The 20,295-nt window shown below is 42.6% G+C and overlaps 1 protein-coding gene across 3 annotated transcripts in view; it reads left to right on the top strand.

Moving 5' to 3' along the window:
* NME7 (NME/NM23 family member 7) overlaps positions 1-20,295 on the top strand; it is a 276,360-nt gene that overhangs the window by 179,615 nt on the left and 76,450 nt on the right. For 2 of the 3 annotated variants that reach the window (XM_059145681.1, XM_059145684.1), the window contains exon 11: positions 6,800-6,924. The exons of the other annotated variant lie outside the window; for it this stretch is intronic. In XM_059145681.1, coding sequence (XP_059001664.1) covers positions 6,800-6,924 — 125 coding nt within the window. The remainder of the gene's footprint in view (positions 1-6,799; positions 6,925-20,295) is intronic. 3 annotated transcript variants of the gene reach the window in all.

Here is a 20,295-nt window from a genome sequence, read left to right as displayed (position 1 = left end):
TTAAAACCATCCTTTTGCTTTCAGTGTTTACTGAGTGCTTAAAACTGCTCAGCAACACAGACAAGGCCCTGGATGATCTCGGCCCTTTCTTACCACGTGGCAGCACTTTCTGCATCTCTGTTTTAAAGTGTAAGTTTTATTAATATTCAGATGTGGTGAGGCCCACAGACGAGATGATCTCTACGGAAAGAAGAGTGACTGCACTCAAGCTGGAGCACACCATGCCATGCGGGGCCGTGTGGGTAAGTTCCACTTCCGTTAGGAGGGAGAAGGCCTTGGAGGTGTTGAGGGGAGCGTAGGCAAGAGCATTTTTGTGGTTTCTTTGGGAAGGGCAGGGGAGACAGGCTAAGCAGGCTTAGGATTGGCTCATTTAAATCATTTCGGTGGGCTCTAGGCTGTAGGCGGCTATTGTAAGTTGTCTGGATGTTTGAGGCAGGGGAGTATTGGCTTGGAGTATCCCTGCCTGATGGAAGAGGTGACAGCGTGTGGGGGAAACTGAACTGGTGGGTCTCCCGGTCAGCGAGGCTCTAGACAGCAGACAGCGGAGTAAAAAGTCTTGCTTAATTCAGCCTCCTACTCTCACTGGCTATGCTCCAAGCAGTTCTAAATAACTTGCAATTTCTTACTATTCCAATGTAAATTCCCTTACCCTCTTCCTGGAGAACAATAATCTCTCTCTTAACTTAATGATTTTCTTGGTGAAACTTCCTTGACCTTCCCACAGACCTATGACCCTGCCGTGCTTGTCCAGTGTCGCTTAGTGCGTTGTATGGTGGCTGTTCGTTCACGTGTGTGACTTCCCACTCTCCTCCCCATCAGGCTTTGAGCCCCTCGAGGACTGGGACTGTTCTGTTCCTCTTTGATTTTCTCGAGTCTGTAGCCCAGCACAGTGCATGGCGTTGTAGCTGACCTGTAGTACCCATTTGTTGACTGAAATGAAAAAGTGAATGAACAAATGAGTCCTACACTAGTCGTAGCTTTGGGAGAGTTTCCATTCTGGAGACTTATTTTGTAAGAGTGAGCCAAAGCCCCCAGATCCCAGCTCTATCACTGCCATGAAGTTGCTATAAAATTGAATGATTTATGCTTTTCCTTCCAACTATAATTAATATTCTGATTTTTTTTTTTTGCTGAACTTCCGGTAAATCATATCTTTCGAAAGATTTCCTTTCCAAAATCATGCACATGATTTTGATTTCTATATAAAATATGTCCCATAAAGTGTATTGAGATGGTTAAGATCGCAGGTTGTGATCTGAGTTCCAGTCCCACCTATACCGCGAGTGGCTTTGCTCTCCATCCAGGTATGCACCCTTTGAAGACCTTAAGTTTTCCGTCTGTGGAATGGGGATGATAGTGACATCTACTTGGTGAGATTATTCATGGGGACGCCCCAGCACAGAGTAAACACTTGGAACCAGCTGGCAGGATTATTGTCATCGGGGGCTAGAGCGCCACGCCTGTAATTTGTGACCTTCTGTTCTCTCACAGTGTGTGGCCAGGGCTTACCGGGCGCAGGAGCATTGCCTTTGGGAAAGAACAGAAATAACACACATGTAGCTTCATGTATTTAGCTTTAACCATTTTTGCGTATTATTGTTCTTATCACATTTTACATAATAAATTAAGTCAGTGGAAGAGCATCTTTTTTGTGTTACAATTACCTAGGCTGTCTGGTAAATTAATTCTTTCACAGGGGTTAAAAATGTAGGGGAGGGGAATAGGAAGACGGTCATTTTATGAAGTCTGTAAAAACAGAGTAAGTTCTATATCTGTGGGCTGTTACTGTTGAGGTGTAATTCATATCTTAATACAACGCACCCATTCAAAAATGAACAATTCAGTGGCCTTTAGTATATTCACACCCTCGAGCAATCATTACCACCGTCTATTTTAGAACATTTAGAATATCATCTCAAAAATAAATCCCATACCTTCTGCTCTTACCCTCTGGCCCCTCAGTCCTAGGCAACCACTGATGGCCTGTCTGTTTCTAATGAGTTCCCTGTTTTAGACATTTCATATGAGCAGAATCATGTAATGTATGGTCTTCTGGGACTGGCTTCATTCCTGTACTATAATGTTTTCAAGGTTCATCCTTGTTGTACTATGTACTCAGTAGTTCCTTTTATGGCCCCGTAATACCCCGTTGTATGGTTCTGCCACATTTGTTGGTCGGTCTGTCTGTCTGGACGTTTGCATTGTTTCCATCTTCTGGCTGTTATGAATAATGCTGTTATAAACACTGTGTGCACGTTGTTATGGGAGTTAGTGTGTGTGGCTAGGAATACTGTTGTGGGTCATGTAGTAACTCTAGATTTAAATATTTGAACAGATGCTAGTCTGTTTTTCCAAAGTAGATACACCATTTTGCATCACCACTAACACTACTTGAGGGTTTGGGTGCTCTACATTCTCACCAGTACTTGTTTTTAATGAACTTTTTGATGTCAGCCATCTCAGTGGTTCTGATTTGCATTTCGCTGTTGACTAATGATGTCAAGCATCTTTTCATGGGCTTATTGGCCATTTTTTTTTTCCTATGAAAAATTATCAATTAATTCCTTTTGCCTATTTTTAATTGGTCATTTGTCTTTTTATTACTGAGTTGTAAGAGTTCTTTATATATTCTAGAACTACATGCTTATCAGATCCGATTCATAACTATTTCCTCCCATTCTGTGGATTCTTCTCACTATCTTCATGGCGGGCGTCCTCTGCAGTACAAAAGATTTTAATTCTGACAAAGTCTGATTTATCTGTTTCTTTCTTTTGTTACTTATGCTTTTAATGTCATATTTATGAACCCTTTGCCAAATCCAGGGTCATGAATGTTTTACCTGGTGCCATCTTCTAAAAGTTTCAAAATTTCAGTTTTTACTTTTAGATATTTATCTACTTTTAGTTATTTTTTGCATGTGTAAGGGTCCAGCTTTGTTCTTTAGCTTGTGGCTATCTAGTTGTGCCCACATCATTTGTGATAAGAGTGCTGTCTCCCCATTAGGTGGTTTTTGCACCGTTGTTGGGAATCCGTGGGCAGGAGATGTATGGATTCATTTCTGGGCTCTCAGTTTCATTCCCATGCTCTATAGGTCTCTCCTTCTGCTGTGTATATATTTTGATTTTGAAGCATTTTATTACTTTTGTCTTGTTTTTCTTTAAAGAATATTGACTTCCAAGAAGATATATGATGTATTTTTTTCACAGTTTTTGAGTCCTGTGTAATTTTATAGTCATGATGCTGGAGCTTAGCAGACATGAGAAATAGTGATTCATCCAGAATTACATGCTTCAGTGTGAGCATGAGCATGAATTCCAGGTATTACATAAGCCAGAGTTTTTCTAAACGCTAGTCCTATTTTTCATTTTAAGAAGTTACCTACTTTTCCCAAGTATTTTTTTCAATTTGTAAAGCAAATACACAGCCCCTTACTTGCTTCTAACAATAAATCGGTGAGATGTAGGTACCATTATCTACTGCCACTGCTGTTTTGTCTTTGTCATGTTATCTGTAAGGAAGCTGAGGTGTGGGCATATGCAGAGATTTCTCCGGAGTCACTCACTCGGCTTACACCGACTCTGAACAGACTCCTCACTGCTTTCTGTTCTCTGACCACTCCACTTGGTTTGTTTAGAAAGCCACATTTTATTATTTCAAGGGCTCTTTGTAAAGCCTGGTTCCATTTTGAATTTTTTTAATGATTCAGAATCTCAATAGTATTATTTCTTCAAGTCGTAAGTGCATATCATGCAAGAAACATGCTTTGAATACACACAATGCACCTAAGAATCGAATTGTCCTGTTGGGTGTGCTCTGGTCTCTTCTCTCCAGTTGCTGTCTGTGATAATAGTACCAATAAAAATACTTCGAAGATGAGAGTAAGTGACGTTCTAGGCATAGGTCTCAAAAGATTCGTTACATGACATCCCCGTTCATTTCAGAACCCAGCATGAAACTGTCACCCATGGAATATGAACTTTTAAAAATACACTTGCCTATGTGCCTTTTTGGATTTGGCACTTTTCCTGACTCCCCTAGTATTCTGAATTTTGTTTTCCCTGCAAGGTTTTTGGCTTTGCTCGCTCTGGCCTTAGCATCTTACTGGGGCTGAGTACTCTGTACCCCTCTCTCTCCCACCCCCGGCTTCTTGTCCCTTGCCTTTTATTCCGTGTGTGCCAGCTTGGTCCCACAGGGATTGGAAACTTTTGATGAGGACTATCTTTTTTCTTCCATAATGGACCTTTTCCTTTTCCTTTTGTTTTTTTTTTTTTGGGGGGGGGATGTCTGTACTTTTGACATTTAATTGGTTTTCATTTTCCCATTCCTTCTATCAGCAGTGTTTTTGCTTCACCCTTCTCCAGTATGTTTATCTGAATGACTTTCACAAAAAGTTTTTCCTTTCAGTCTCTTCTTTTTCTCTCATTTATTTTCATTTTATTTTTTAAAAAATCCTCCCTCATTTTTTTTTTTTTTTTTTTTGCTGCTTCTTGACTGCATTAACTGTTCTCTACCAAATGACGCTTGAAGATCTCTTAGCTTAATATTTTACCTTTTTTTTTTTTTCTTTTCCCATTTTCCTTTTTTACATAGGGGAAGTCACTTGTTCTGAATATCTTCAAAAATCATCTTATTCCAATCAGACATGTTCTTATCACAGTCAGAAGGAGGGGCTAGAGCTCCCCGAAGCAGTGCACACTGGGGGTAGGGCACAGCCAGCAGCTGGAGCCACTAGCCTTTGAAAATCCCAGGAGGTAGCAGCATGTGCCAGGCCTTATCTCCCTACTGCACACGGGCTGCTTGTCAGTTTCAAATGTCAGCCGCTGGTGGCATTGCTTACAGACAGTAGGCTTTGTGTTGAGATAGAAAGAAAATTTTTTTAAACCTTCTTGGGACCCTGGGAAATTACCATTTTTGGACAAGAATTAGCCTGCCACCTTACCAGTCTATCAGTAGGTAAAAGCCACTGACACCAGGGCCAGGTCTGAGCCCAGGATCAGTTACAGTTGGCATGAACAGTACAAGCCACGGTGTTCTCAGGATGTTGTTATTAAGGCGTTTTATTTTTATCTCGGTGAGATAGTCCTACCCTTGGAAGGCCAAAGAGAGGGACTTTGGGGGCCCTTAAACGTAACCATGTGACAGGTGCTACTCTTTCACCTTCCTGTATTGATTTTCGTAAGTGACAAGACAGCAAATCTGTAATCATTGCTTCTCTGTAGTAAGTACAGGCATGATTCTTTTGAAAAGACTTAATTAAAATATAATGAAACTGTTACCCCACAGTACAAATAATTTAGGAACTGACTCTTGTTAAAAGAATTCTGTACTTCCCGTGGGGCTCCTTTCAGTAGTGCTTCAAAAAAGAGGTTTCCCCAGAGTGGAGGTTCCTCAAGAAGTTGAAACTAGAGCTGCCCAATGACCCAGCAATCGCACTACTGGGTATTTACCCTAAAGATTCAAATGTAGTGGAACGCCTGAGTGGCTCAGTTGGTTAAGCAGCTGCCTTCGGCTCAGGTCATGATCTCAGCATCCTGGGATCGAGTCCCACATCGGGCTCCTTGCTTGGCAGGGAGCCTGCTTCTCCCTCTGCCTCTGCCTGCCATTCTGTCTGCCTGTGCTTGCTCTCTCCCCTTCTCTCTCTCTGATAAATAAATAAAATCTTTAAAAAAAAAAAAAGATTCAAATGTAGTGATCCGAAGGGGCACGTGCACCCCAGTGTTTACAGCAGCAGCGTCCACAACAGCCGAGCTGTGGGAAGAGATGAGACGGACAAACGGGTAGAGAAGATGCAGTATTTATATACAAACCGTGGGAGCTTACTCAGCCATCAGAAGGGATGAGAGCTTTCCATTTACATCTGGCAGGCATGGAATTGGGAGGTATTTTGCTGAGTAAAATAAGTCAACCGGAGAAAGATAATTATCATATGGTTTCACTCCTATGAGGGATATGAGAAACAGTGTAGAGAACCATAGGGGAAGGGAGGGAAAACTGAATGGGAAGAAACCAGAGAGGGAGACAAACATGAGAGACTCTTAACTATGGTAAAGAAACCAAGGGTTACTGCAGGGGAGGTGGGTAGAGGGAGGGGGTAACTGGGTGCTGGGCATTAAGGAGGGCACGGGGTGCAGCGAGTGCTGGTGTTCCATGCAGCTGTGAATTATTGAACTCTACATCTGAAACTAATGATGTACTGCATGTTGGCTAATTGAACTTAACTAATAAACACACAAAAAAGAGGTTTCCCTACATTTTAAGTTAAACCTAAATTTAACACATTTAATGTGGAAAGTGAAATATGTATAATGAAATAATGTATAGAAATATGTATATGTGTATGTATAGAAATATGTATAATCCATGTATACACATCTGTACATATATAGAAATATGTATAAATGGGTAAAACAGCCGGCCCTATCTCCCAGAAGGCTGTGCATTTCGGAATGGAGCATGTGACCTCTTACGATGCCTTACTCTGTTGTCTTTCTGAAGCTTTGCTGCCTGACTCTCTTCAGGGCAAAGAAATGAGTTGGTGAGGCTCAGTAGGTCCTCTTAACCCTACTCATTTCTCGGATCTCTGGGCATGTGGAGTGTACAGAATCGCTGCAGAGTACATTTATGCAAAGGAGAGCGGAGGGTACTGTTCTCTCCTCTCTCCTGCAGGCACGGTCATTCCTGTCCGTCACCACCGCCTGCCCCAGCTTTGAGTAACTTTTGCCTTCGTTTGAATGATCATACCATTGTCTTATCACCCGTCACTTACCACCTGTCACTTGGCCTGTGCTCTGTGTATAGTGTATCTTTGATGGATGCTCCTCACCTCCTGGTCTAGATACTCCAGTTAGAGGACCTGTGTTACACCTTGTTGCTGTCTCCAGAACCAGAAAAATGCTCGAACACAGAGTGCTTCCTCAGCCTTGGTAGGAAACCACGGGATCTTGTTAACTGCAGATTGTCATTCAGTCGGTCTGGGTGGGGCAGGAAAGGCCACCTCCCCGACAGACAGACTCTGGGGCAGTGGCACACAGCTGGTCTGCAGGCCACACCTCCAACGCCCTGTCTCTGGCAGAATTTCAGCAGATGCCTGTTGGTGATGCTGTTGGTTTAAAAAAAAGGGGGCGAAGGATTTAAATTTTGTTAAATGCTTCATTTGTCTGCAATATGAAAACTGCCTTAAGAAGTGAACATATTTTTAAGTCAGTTTCTGTGAATAACTGAAGATGTGGGTTGTCTCTTTTACTCTTTTTTTTCTGCCTTGTCTATCTGAGCTATAGAAATGGACTTTAACTTATCCATTTCAATAGATACCAGACCAAAGGAGATTACATACAAGTAGCTCCTATTTTGGCTTCATTAGATTTGGGCTCCAAAGCAAAAGCTTTTATAACACATTTCCAGTCATCTGAATTATCCATTCCTTAGATTTATCCATTGTAGCTTTGAGGAACACAGGTGCAGTTTTCCAGATAAACCCAAATTCTGCCTGTATCACCTTTTAGGGGCAAGAATTGTGCATAAACTTACTATAAACCCAATCAAATCTTTCCTTCCTCTTTTTTTTAATGGAATTCAAAAGTGGTGAGCAGGGAGCCTGCTTCTCTCTCTGCCTCTGCCTGCCTTTCTGCCTGCTTGTGCATGCTTTCTCTCTCTCTGACAAATAAATAAAATACTAAAAAAAAAAAAAAAAAAAAAAAAAAACTACCAACAAGCAATGAATCTAAGTCCCAAGACTTGGATGGCAACCGAGAACTCCTCTGCCAATAGCAGAGGTCACTGTTCATGGCCCTGCTCTCCCAAACCGAGAACGCATTAATGGTAATCAGGGAGTTTGCGCTTCAGGCTTTGATTGTCACTACTAGAGTATGCAAATGGAACTCGCTTTTCTGTTTTTTTAAGATTGGCATTATTTTTTTTTAAGATTTTATTTATTTACTTATTCATGAAAGAGAGAGAGGCAGAGGAAGAGCCAGACTCCCCACTGAGCAGGGAACCCGATGCGGGACTTGATCCCAGGACCCTGGAATCATGATCTGAGCCCAAGGCAGACGCTTAACCATCTGAGCCACCCAGGCGCCCTTTCCTGGTTACTTTGTAGAAACAGTCTACTTCCCTCCTGTGAAATGTGAAGTACCAGCTGCCATTCGGCATGCGTCGGCCAGCCTGCTGGTGTGTGTCCCTCTCCCAGAAAGGGCAGCTGCCTCGCAGAGTGGCTAAGAGCTGCGTGGCATCCAGCACACGGTCAGGGAACTGTCCCACCACTGTTGATACTGGACAGTGTTTTTACGTCTATTGCAAGGAGCACTGGGTGTTACACACAAACGAAGAATCAGGAACACTGCACCAAAAACTAATGACGTGCTGTATGGTAACTACTGTGACACGGTAGAGAATAAATAAATAAATAAAACTTTTTATGTCAAAGACATTGTCGAGACCAGATTTATAAGTAAATCTTTGTGCAAGCTTTTTTATTATTAACTTAGAATACATTCTTACAGGTGGAATTGCTGGGTCAGAATATAAAAGGGTTCATTTGTGTCTAATTTGTTTTATGCTTTCTGAACTACAACCATAGTTTAACAGGCTTCGACCTAAACAATGACACAGTTTCCTTTGTAAAATATTTTGTCTGAGTAGCAAGAAGTGCATGAATACACAAAAGAGTTATGTAATATCTGGGAACTAATTAACCCAAGGAGATAGTAACAGGCGGCATCACAATGAGCAGCATTTATCACCTGGACTTGCCGGCGTCCACTGCTCGTTCTGTTCTGGTCTTGCCACATTGGAGGTACTAGGTTGTACATGTAATACATAAAACAGGTCACACATGAAATTTAACTGAGAATGAATGGCTGGTTCCCAAAACATTTCTCTTTTAATTTTTTCCCTTCTGCAGAGAATTTTATTTGGTAAAATACTCTGCAAGGAGTGTATACTCTGTCAAGACGACCAAGGAAAATATACTCTGTCAAGACGACCAAGGAAAATACAGGAAAAGCAAAGCTTGTTAACTGTTCCTTATTTAGCGTAAGGAGTACGTAGATGAGCAAATCTTGGCAGCGTGTTAATTTGTTATATTGCAAAGCTAGCTATTTATCAGGTTTTAAAAGCAGAATTAAATATATAAATGATTATATTTTAAAAGAGACTGAATTAGATGAGTCTGTGTATCATAGTGCTGATTTAAATACAGGAGTCCTTTTGGTATAGCATATGAAATAAGTCAAATGGCAGTACAAGCATTTGATGAGTTTAAATAGTTCTCTAAAAGAATATGAATCTGGGGGTGTGTGGATGCTCAGTTGGTTAATCCTCCAACTCTTGATTTTGGGGCAGGTCATGATCTTGGGGTCATGAGATTGAGCCCTGAGTCAGGCTCCTCGCTCAGTGGGGCGTCTGGTTGAGAGTCTCTTCCCTCTCTCTCTGCCCCTCCTCTGCTCACACACTCTGAATAAGTCAGTCAGTAAATAAAATCTTCACAAAAGAAAAAAAGCCTTTCACAAAGTAAGAAATTTAGCACATAGAACGGCATGTTTCTGATTTTTAAGAGTGCGTGCAACAAGTCTGAAGTTACATATCACTGTAACAGTTAAAATACCTGTCAGTATATACAACTGTACCATAAGTTAACTGTGTATATTTTTAAAAGCTTTTAACATTGCTATTAATATAGTCATTTATTTATATTAAATTTCTTTTTTAGTTAGAATTTACGGCAATTGAGAAACATGCAGCATAATAAGATAAATCAGGTGAATGAGGAAATCAAGACAGGAAGCAAAAGAGACTAGAAGTGAGAAAAAGTGTGCCATGAAGTCCTATATTTTTATTCCTGAGAGGTCACTGTGTGGCTCTTAGTTTTTAGGGATCCACTGAATCAGATTATATGACTGACGGTGTCCATGAGATCAACTAATTGCTCACAAAAAATCCTAACTTTTTCTGATACCGAAGAGGAAAGTCCTTTGTGGCTCCCCGAAGAAGGACTAAGTGATCTAGCACTCAGTCTTCAGTAATAGCAAGTTTCCTAGGCTATTCTTTGCAAGAAGCTGATGATGCCATCCCAGAGGGTGGCAGTTTCATGAGAAATCAGAAAGATTTGATCCCACATCTTGTTGCAATACAGGGCTAGAGTTCTTTAAAAAAAAAAAAAAAAAAAGAATGTGTTTTTTTTTTTTTAATTTTTCCTTTCTTTTTTCCCTTTTTTTCTAATTTTATTTTATTTTTTCAGTGTTCAGAGATTCATTGTTTATGCACCACACACAGTGGTCCATGCAATCCGTGCCCTCCTTAATATCCACCACCAGGCTCACCCAACCTACCACCCCCTCCCCTCCAAAACCCTCGGTTTGTTTCTCAAAGTCCACAGTCTCTCATGCTTCGTCTCCCCCTCCGATTTCCCCCAATTCACTTCTCCTTTTCTTATCCTAATGTCCTCCGTGTTATTCCTTATGTTCCACAAGTAAGTGAAACCATATGATAATTGACTCTCTCTGCTTGACTTATTTCACTCAGCATAATCTCTTCCAGTTCCTTCCATGTTAATACAAAAGTTGGACTTTCATCCTTTCTGATGGAGGCATAACACTTCATTGTATATATGGATCATATCTTCTTTATCCATTCGTCGGTTGAAGGGCATCCTGGCTCTTCCCACAGTCTGGTGATTGTGGTCATTGCTGCTATGAACATTGGGGTACAGATGGCCCTTCTTTTCACTATATCTGTGTCTTTGGGGGTAAATAACCAGTAGTGCAATTGCAGGGTCATAGGGGAGCTCTATTTTTAATTTCTTAAGGAATCTCCACACTGGGCGCCTGGGTGGCTCAGTGGGTTAAGCCGCTGCCTTCGGCTCAGGTCATGATCTCAGGGTCCTGGGATCGAGTCCCGCATCGGGCTCTCTGCTCAGCAGAGAGCCTGCTTCCCTCTCTCTCTGCCTGCCTCTCCATCTACTTGTGATTTCTCTCTGTCAAATAAATAAATAAAATCTTTAAAAAAAAAAAAAAAAAAAAAAAGGAATCTCCACACTGTTTTCCAAAGTGGCTGCACCAACTTGCATTCCCACCAGCAGTGTAAGAGGGTTCCCCTTTCTCCACAAATTCTCCAACACTTGTTGTTTTCTGTCCTGTTAATTTTGGCCATTCTAACTGGTGTAAGGTGGTATCTCAAATGTGGTTTTGATTTGAATCTCCCTGATGGCTAGTGATGATGAACATTTTTTTCGTGTGTCTGTTAGTCAGTTGTATGTCTTCTTTGGAGAAGTGTCTGTTTATGTCTTCTGTCCATTTTTTGATGTGACTATCTGTTTTTTCAGTGTTGAGTTTGAGGAGTTCTTCATAGATCTTGGATATCAGCCCTTTGTCTGTACTGTCATTTTCTCCCATTCCGTGGGTTGACTGTTTCCTTGGCTGTGCAGAAGCTTTTGTTCTTGATGAAGTCCCAGAAGTTCATTTTTGCTTTTGTTTCCTTTGCCTTTGCCTGTCTTGAAAGAAGGTGCTGTGGCTGATGTTGAAGAGGTCACTGCCCATGGTCTCCTCTAGGATTTTGATAGATTCCTGCCTCACATTGAGGTCTTTTATCCATTTCGAGTTTATCTTTGTGTACGGTGTAAGAGGATGGTCGAGCTTCATTCTTCTATACATAGCTGTCCAATTTTCCCAGCACCATTTATTGAAGAGACTGTCTTTTTTCCAGTGGATATTTTTTCCTGCTTTGTCAAAGATTATTTGACCATAGAGTTGAGGGTCCATATCTGGGCTCTCTACTGTGTTCCACTGGTCTATGTATCTGTTTTTTTTTGTTTGTTTGTTTGTTTGTTTGTTTTTGCCAGTACCATGCTGTCTTGGTGATCACAGCTTTGTAATAAAGCTTGAAATCAGGCAACATGATGCCCCCAGTTTTGTTTTTCTTTTTCAACATTTCCTTAGTAATTTGAGGTCTTTTCTGGTTCTATACAAATTTTAGGATTGTTTATTCCAGCACTCTGAAAAATGCTGGTGGAATTTTGATCGGGATGGCATTGAAACTATAGATGGCTCTAGGTAGTATAGACATTTTAACAGTATTTATTCTTCTGATCCAAGAGCATGGAATGGTCTTCCATCTTTTTGTGTCTTCTTCAATTTCTTTCATGAGTGTTCTGTAGTTCCTCAAGTACAGATCCTTTACCTCTTTGGTTAGGTTTATTCCCAGGTATCTTATGGTTCTTGGTGCTATAGTGAATGGAATCAATTCTCTAATTTCCCTTTCTGTATTTTCATTGTTAGTGTATAAGAAAGCAACTGATTTCTGTACATTGACTTTTGTATCCTGCCGCATTACTGAATTGCTCTTGTATGAGTTTTGGTACTTTGGGGGTGGAGTCTTCTGGGTTTTCCATGTAAAGTATTATGTCATCTGCGAAGAGAGTTTGACTTCTTTGCCAGTTTGAATACCTTTTATTTCTTTTTGTTGTCCGATTGCTGTTGCTAGGACTTCTAGTCGTATGTTGAACAACAGTGTGATGAGAGTGGGCATCCTTGTCGTGTTCCTGATCTCAAAGGGAAGGATGCAAGCTTTTTCCCATTGAAAATTCGCTGTGGGTTTTTCATAGGTAGGTATTGTGAAGTTGTGGAAGGTTTCCTCTATCCCTATACTTGGAAGTATTTTCATCAGGAACGGATGCTGTATTTTGTCAAATGCTTTTTCTGCATCAATTGAGAGGACCATGTGGTTCTTTCTCTTCTCTTACTGATTTGTTCTATCACATTGATTGATTTGCGAATGTTTGAACCACTCTTGCGTCCCATGGATAAATCCTACCTGGTCATGGTGGATAATCTTTTTAGTGTACTGTTGTGTCCCATTAGCTAGAATCTTGTTGAGAATCTTGGCATCCATATTCATCAGGGATATTGGTTTGAAATTCTCCTTTTTGGTGGGGTCTTTGCTTGGTTTGGGGATCAGGGTAATGCTGGTTTCATAGAATCTGCAAGTTTTCCTTCTGTTTCTATTTTCTGAAATAGCTTCAGGAGAATAGGTATTATTTCTTCTTTGAATGTTTGGTAGAATTCCCCAGGGAATCTGTCAGGTCCTGCACTCTTATTTTTTGGGAGGTTTTTGATCACTGCTTCAATCTCATTACTGGTTATTGGTCTATTCAGGTTGTCAATTTCTTTCTGTTTCAGTCTTTAGAGTTTATAGTTTCCAGGAATGCATCCATTTCTTCTAGGTTCCTTAACTTATTGGCATATAACTGTTGATAATAATTTCTGATGACTGTTTCTATTTGCTTGGTGTTAGTCATGATCTCTCCCCTTTCATTCATTGTTTTATTTTTTTTTTAAGGTTTTATTTTTTTATTTGACAGACAGAGATCACAAGTAGGCAGAGAGGCAGGCAGAGAGAGAGGGGGAAGCAGGCTCCTTGCTGAACAGAGAGCCCGATGCGGGGCTTGATCCCAGGACTCTGAGATTATGACCTGAGCAGAAGGCAGAGGCTATAACCCACTGAGCCACCCAGGCACCCCTCATTCATTGTTTTAGTAATTTGGGTCCTCTCTCTTTTCTTTTGGATTCGTTTGGCCAATGGTTTATTGATCTTACTGATTCTTTCAAAGAACCAGCTTCTAGTTTCGTTGATGTCTTTTACTGTATCTCTAGTTTCTAACTCATTGATCTCTGCTCTAATCTTGATTATTTCCCTTCTCGTGCATGGGTTTCTTAATTTGTTGTTGATTTTCCAGTTCTTTAGGTGTAAAGAGAGTTAGTGTATTCAGGATTTTTTCAGCTTTTTGAGTGAGGCTTGGATGGCTATGCATTTTCCCCTTAGGACCGCCTTTGTCTTATCCCATAGGTTTTGGACTGAAGTGTCTTCATTCTCATTGGTTTCCATGAATTGTTTAAGTTCTTCTTTGATTTCCTGGTTGATGCAAACATTCTTGAGCAGGATGGTCTTTAGCTTCCAAGTATTTGCCTTCCTTCCATACTTTTCCCTGTGGTTGAGTTCTAGTTTCAAAGCACTGTGGTCTAAGAATATGCAGGGAATGAATAATCTCAATCTGTTGGTATCAGTTGAGACCTGATTTGTGACTCAGTATGTGGTCTATTCTGGAGAAGGTTCCATGTGTGCTCAAGAATAAGGAGTATTCTGTTTTAGGTTGGAAGGTTCTGTGTATATCCATGAGGTCCACCTGGTCCAATGTGTCATTCAATGCTGTTGTTTCTTTATTGATGTTCTGCTTGGATGTTACTGAGAGTGGCGTGTTAAGATTCCCCACAATTGGGACGCCTGGGTGGCTAGTTGGTTGGGTGGCTGCTTTCGGCTCAGGGCATGATCCCAGTGCTCTGGGATCGAGTCCCATATCGGGCTTCTTGCTCAGTGGGGAGCCTGCTTTTCCCTCTGCCTCTGCCTGCCACTCTGTCTGCCTGTGCTCTCTCTCTCTCACTTAAATAAAATCTTTTTTTAAAAAAAAGATCTCCTACAATTAATGTGTTCATATCAATATGAATCTTTATTTTGATTAACATTTGGCTTATATAGTTGGCTGTTCCCATATTGGAGGCATAAATATTTATGATTTTTAGAACTTCCTGGTGAATAGACCCTTTTAGAATGATGTAGTGTCCTTCTTTATCTCTGACTATAGTCTTTAGTTTAAAATCTAATTTATCTGATATGAGAATCTCTATCCCAGCTTTCTTTCAAGGCCTGTTGGCATGAAAGATGGTTCTCCATCCCTTCACTTTCAGTCTGCATGTATCCTTAGGTTCCAAATGTGTCTCTTATAGACAACATATGGATGGGTCCTGGCGTTTTATCCAGTCTGCAACCCTGTGCCATTTTATGGGCACATTTAGCCTGGCTTAGTGGTCACCCATTTAAACACTGCTGGTCTTGGAACCTCTTTATGTTTCTATCCATTTTGAATGTCAGCCTTGCTGGATAAAGTATTCTTGGCTGCATGTTCTTCTCATTTAGTGCCCTGAATATGTCTTGCCAGTCCTTTCGGGCTTGCCAGGTTTCTGTGGACAGGTGTGCCGTTACTCTGCGGTCCTTCCTCTGTATGTAAGGGATCTCTTCCCCCAGCTGCTCTTAAGACCTCTTGTCTGGAATTATGATTCATGAATTTCACAATTAAGTGTCTGGATGTCTTTCTAGACTCTATCGTGGTGGGTGTCCTTTCTGCCTCTAGGACATGAACACTTGTTCGATTCCCCACATTAGGGAAATTTTCATCTAGAATTTGTCCAGTTGTATCTGCTAGTCATCTCTCTTTCTCCAGCCCCTCAGGGATCCCAATAATTCTGAGGTTGGAATGTTTCAAGACATCATTTATTTCCCTAATTCTGTTTTCATGGATTCTAAGCTACTTGTCCCAGGCCCCCTCCTGATCCTTCTTTTCTGTCAGTCTGCATCTACATCACTAATTCCATCTTCTGCCTTGGTTACTCTAGCTTTACAGTATTTAGAATAGATTGGATCTCACTGATAGCATTTTTAACTTCTGCCAGATCAGCTCTCACTTCCACCCTTAGAGATTCTGTGTTGTCATTAATGGTCTTCTCCAACCTAGTCATTGCCTGAATAATCGTTACCCTGAATTCCCTTCCCAACATGTTGTTTATGTCCATATCCATTAATTCTGTGGCAGAGGGCACAGTCTCTGAATTATTCCTCTGTTGGGTGTTCCTCTTCCTAGTCATTTTGGTGACACGTGGTTGAGGGATGTGTAGCTAAAAATATCAGCCAGGATCCAGGCACAGTACACCATGATTTGTCGTTGGGTAAAGGTTTTTTTCTACTAGACGGCAGAGTAGAAAAGAAACTGGCTCTCACTTTATAGTTCACCTCTGTTTCCTCTCCTGAAAAGACATTTTCGCATGGTATATGATGCCAGTTACAGCCACGTTAAAAGCAGGTATATCCACGCCATGACACGGGCCCGCTGCATTGAAGTCCTGCTTGTAGTCCCATCTCTTTTCCCTGTCTGGCTCCCACTGCCTGTCGGACTCACTGAGGCTATGGTTTCCTGTTTGTATTTCCTTAAAGGAGTCCTTTATACATACTGTTCTAAGTCAGTGCTTTGATAATATTGAGTGGCGGTAAGTTCAAGGTTAAACTTCTTGGAATATAACTAGAGTGTGTTTATTTAGTGTCCCTGTGCAAGTACAGAGTGGTGTGCTTCCTTAGCCAAGCCACATGTACTTGTGGAGACTGATGAGAATAACACGATGTTCACTTAAATGGATGGAGACCCTGAACGAGGTGGGCCCAGGAGGCACCCACATGCAGGACCTGGATTCATTTCCAGATATTTGTTGCACAGAAATTATTTGAATAGTCAGGGTACTAAAGTTCTATAACATAGATCATAACAGTATAGTTTTAGCGTGAAATGTTGTTTTTTTAATTTAAAAAAAGGTAGGAACAGATGCTTACCTCTCCCTAAAATAGAACCCGCATTAAAACAAAGTGAAACAAAACCTCTCAGTCAATTACCTGGAGAACATTTGTCTTTGAATCTTGTTTTTTGTTTTTATTTTTTTCTGGTGTACTCTCTAAGATGAACTGATTACAAAATGTACCTTCAGATATTAGTGTGAATTAACTCATTATATGGGGGAGTCAGTGAAACCTCTGAAGTAAGGAAGAAGGATATTGCATATATACAAACTTACAGAACAGTTAAGTATTCAGGTTCTCAGGCTGTGGGTTCCCAGGAAGCCTCCCCGGAGAGCTGCAGAATGGTCTCTAGAGCCTGGCATTCTGTTTGTGCTGCTGTTTCATTATTTGTATGAAAATAACAAGCCTCAACTTCTACGTCACCACTGGTGAAAGCACCTGCTGGAGTAGTCATGACTCTGGCTTCGGTGTACAGTTTCTAAGTGTACTGAGACTCTCCAGTGTAGATTTTGGTTGGTGCCTCATCTACATTGCCTAGGCTGCTTCTTCACCCCTTTTAAAATTCTGTCTGTTTGGTATATTTTTATGTGTTACATATTTTTAGGAATATACTTATTTCATTAATCATGATATATAGTTTTTGAGTACTAAAAAACTAAAATGTCTAGAGAAGATCCGACCTCAGACATCTCATATGAAGTTCCTCCTGGTGTGAAATGTTCTGAATAGTCTGAGGGATGCTAAGATGAATAAGGAACATCCCCATTTCCAGTGGGTGTATTGTCTCTAGGAGGAGACATGCGCAGTTGAGTTTCTGCATTCTCAGTAAATACTAAACAAATACCTATTATTTACTGGGTACTGTTCTTGGCATTCAAGATTCAGTAAAGAACAGGACAGATCTGAGCAGTAGTCTTTTATTTTCCTTTTTCTTTTTTTATAATTCAAGTACAATTAACATACAATGTTATATTAGTTCAGGTGTATAGTATAATGATTCAGCAATTCTGTACATTTCTTAGTGCTTATGAAGTTAAGTATACACTTATTCCCTTTATCTTTATTCCACATCCTGCCATCCACCTCCCCTCTGGTTTGTATTCTACATTTAAGAGTCTGGTTTTTTGTTTCTCTCTCTGTATTTTTGTTTATTCACTTGATTTGTTTCTTAAACTTCACATATGTCTGAAATCACATGATATTTGTCTTTGACTGATGTATATCACGTAGCATTGTATCTTCTAGGTCCATCCATATTGTCGCAAATGGCAAGCTCGAATTCCTTTTTACGCCTGCACAATATCCCATTGTATGTGTACACCACATCTTTCTTATCCATTCTCCTGTCAGTGCACACTTCGGTTGTTTGCATGTCTTGGCTCTTGTAGCTAATGTGTAATAAACATAGGGGTGCACATATCTTTTCAAATTAGTATTTTTGTTTCTTTGGATAAATATCTGGTAGTGGAATTATTGGGTCATATAACATTTCTATTTTTAATTTTTTGGGAAACCTCCATACTGTTTTCCACAGTGGCTGCACCAATTTATACTCCCACCCACAATGTATGAGGGTTCATTTTTCACCAAATCCTTGCCAACACTTGTTCTTTCTTGTTTTTCATTCTGGCAGTTCTGACCAGAATGATATCTCATACCAGTGTGATGTCTTATTGGGATTTTGATTTGCGTTTCACTGATAATGAGTGATGTTGAGTATCTTTTCACATGTCTGGTGGACATCTGGATGTCTTCTTTGGGAAAATGTCTGTTCAGGTCCTTTGCCTAGTTTTTAACTGGATTGTTTGTTTGTGGGTGTTGAATGTGTACATTATGTATTTGGGGGTACTAATCCCTTATTAGATACATTGGTTACAAATGTCTTTGGCTGTGAAGTAGGTGGCCTTTTCATTTTTTTGGTTTCCCTTGCTGTGCAGAAGCTTTTTATTTTGACGTAATGTCAGTGGTTTATGTTTGTTTCTCCTGCCTTGGGAGACATATCTAAAAAAATGTTAGGACCAGTGTCAGAGAAATTACTGCCTGTGTTCTAGGATTTTTATAGTTTCAGGTCTCACCTGTAGGTCTTTAATATTTTTGAATTTATTTTTGAGTGTGGTGCTAGAAAGTGGTCCAGTTTCCTTCTTTTACCTGTAGCTGCCAGTTTCCTAAACACCATTTATTAAAGAAACTTATTTGTATATTGTTGCCTGAGTTGTCGGAGCTTGGCTGTATGAACATGGGCTCATGTCTGGACTCTGTATTCCACTGATTTGTGCCTATCTTTGTGCCGGTACCTACTGCTTTGATGACTACAGCTTTCCAGGGTATCTTGAAGGGTACCTCCAGCTTTGTTCTTTCCCAGATTGGTTTGGCTATTTGGGATCTATTGTGGTTCCATACCAAGTTTAGTGGTATTCGTTCTGGTTCTGTGAAAAATGCTACTGGCATTTTTATGGGGATTGCATGGAATCGGTAGATGGCTTTGGGTGGTACCGCCGTTTTAACAATGTTGATGCTAATCCATGATCATGGAATATCTTTCCTTTCGTTCAGGTCGCCTTCAGGTTCCCTCATCAGTTTTATGGTTTCCAGAGGAGAGGTCTTTCGGCTCCATGGTTGCATGTACTTGAAGGTATTTTGTCGTCTCTGGTGTAATTGTTTTCTTAATTTCTTTTTCTGCTGCGTCATGATTAGGGTATAGAGACGTTACCAGTTCCTGATACTAATCTTGCATTCAGGTGTCACTTCTAGGAGTTTTGGGGTTTTGTCTGGTGATACCATGTCGTCTGCCAGCGGTGCCCGTCAGCGCCCTTGCAGCCGGGTTTCGGCCACAACACGGGTCGCGCTGTGCCTTGGGCCGCGCAGAGGGTGAGACGAGGAAACACCTCGCCGGGGGTCCCGGGGGAGGCTCAGGGCTCAGCGGCCGGTGACGGGGAAATACCCCCGGATGCCCGGGAGCGACTTGCGGTGAAACGGAAACATGTTCCGCGTCCAGGGAAGAGGGCGGACGCGGCCGGACGCCCCTCGCCCCGCGGTGCTTCACGGCGTGTGGAGCGTCGCCGCGACTGGAGGGACCCGGGGCCCATCGCACGGAGACTCACGCGTGCGGCGGACGCGCGTCCTCTTCCGTCGCGCGTCTACGCAGCAGTTCCGGGGGCGGCTCTCAGCGGCCTGGTCCGCTTCCCCGCCCCGTCGGAGGCGTCGATGCGTCGATCCGGGAGCTGCGTCCGCCAGGACGAGGCCGAAGACCGCCTCAGGGCGGAGCCGAGGGGCGCGTGAGTGACCGGGTCCCTCCCCCGCGGAGCTTCCTCATCCCGCAGCGGGGCGGCCGGAGCGGGGCGGCCGGAGCGGGGCGGCCGGAGCGGGGCGGCCGGAGGGAAGCGTCCGCAGGGAAGCGTCCGGGCGGCCGCTGAGGGCCGGGCTCCTGCCGCCGGAGCCGGGGGCTGTGGGGACCCGGAGGGCGGCCCCGGACCGAGAAGAGACCTGCCCTGAGCCGCCGCCCTCGTGCCCCCGAGCACGGGACGACGCCGTCCGGGGCGCCGGTCCCTGACGCCGCGGCCTCGGGCACTCGGCACAGATCCGGGTGTCGTGCTTTGTTGTGCGCCCCGTTGGCCGGCAGTTCCCGGCACCTCCCTGACGGCCCGACGGCCTGTGGGACCGCGGCTTCTCGGTCGGCGCCCGGCGCGCCTGACGGGACGGTCCTCCTCGCAGACTGCGGCCGCCTGCCGGGGACCAGCCGGGCGGGGACCTGGCGGCGGGGGCGCTGGCGGCGGGGTCGGGACCCGCCGTCCGTGATCTCGTCCGCCGGGCACGGGAGCGGAGACGCTGAGCGACGGTGGGTGCGGCGCCAAGGACGACTGTCGGGGCCCCTGCGGTTCGGAGGGCTGGGGCGGGGCGCTGCCGGC

The sequence above is a fragment of the Mustela lutreola genome, chromosome 14 (assembly GCF_030435805.1).
Source record: "Mustela lutreola isolate mMusLut2 chromosome 14, mMusLut2.pri, whole genome shotgun sequence".
Lineage (NCBI taxonomy): Eukaryota > Metazoa > Chordata > Mammalia > Carnivora > Mustelidae > Mustela > Mustela lutreola.
This window is presented reverse-complemented; position numbering and strand designations above follow the sequence as displayed.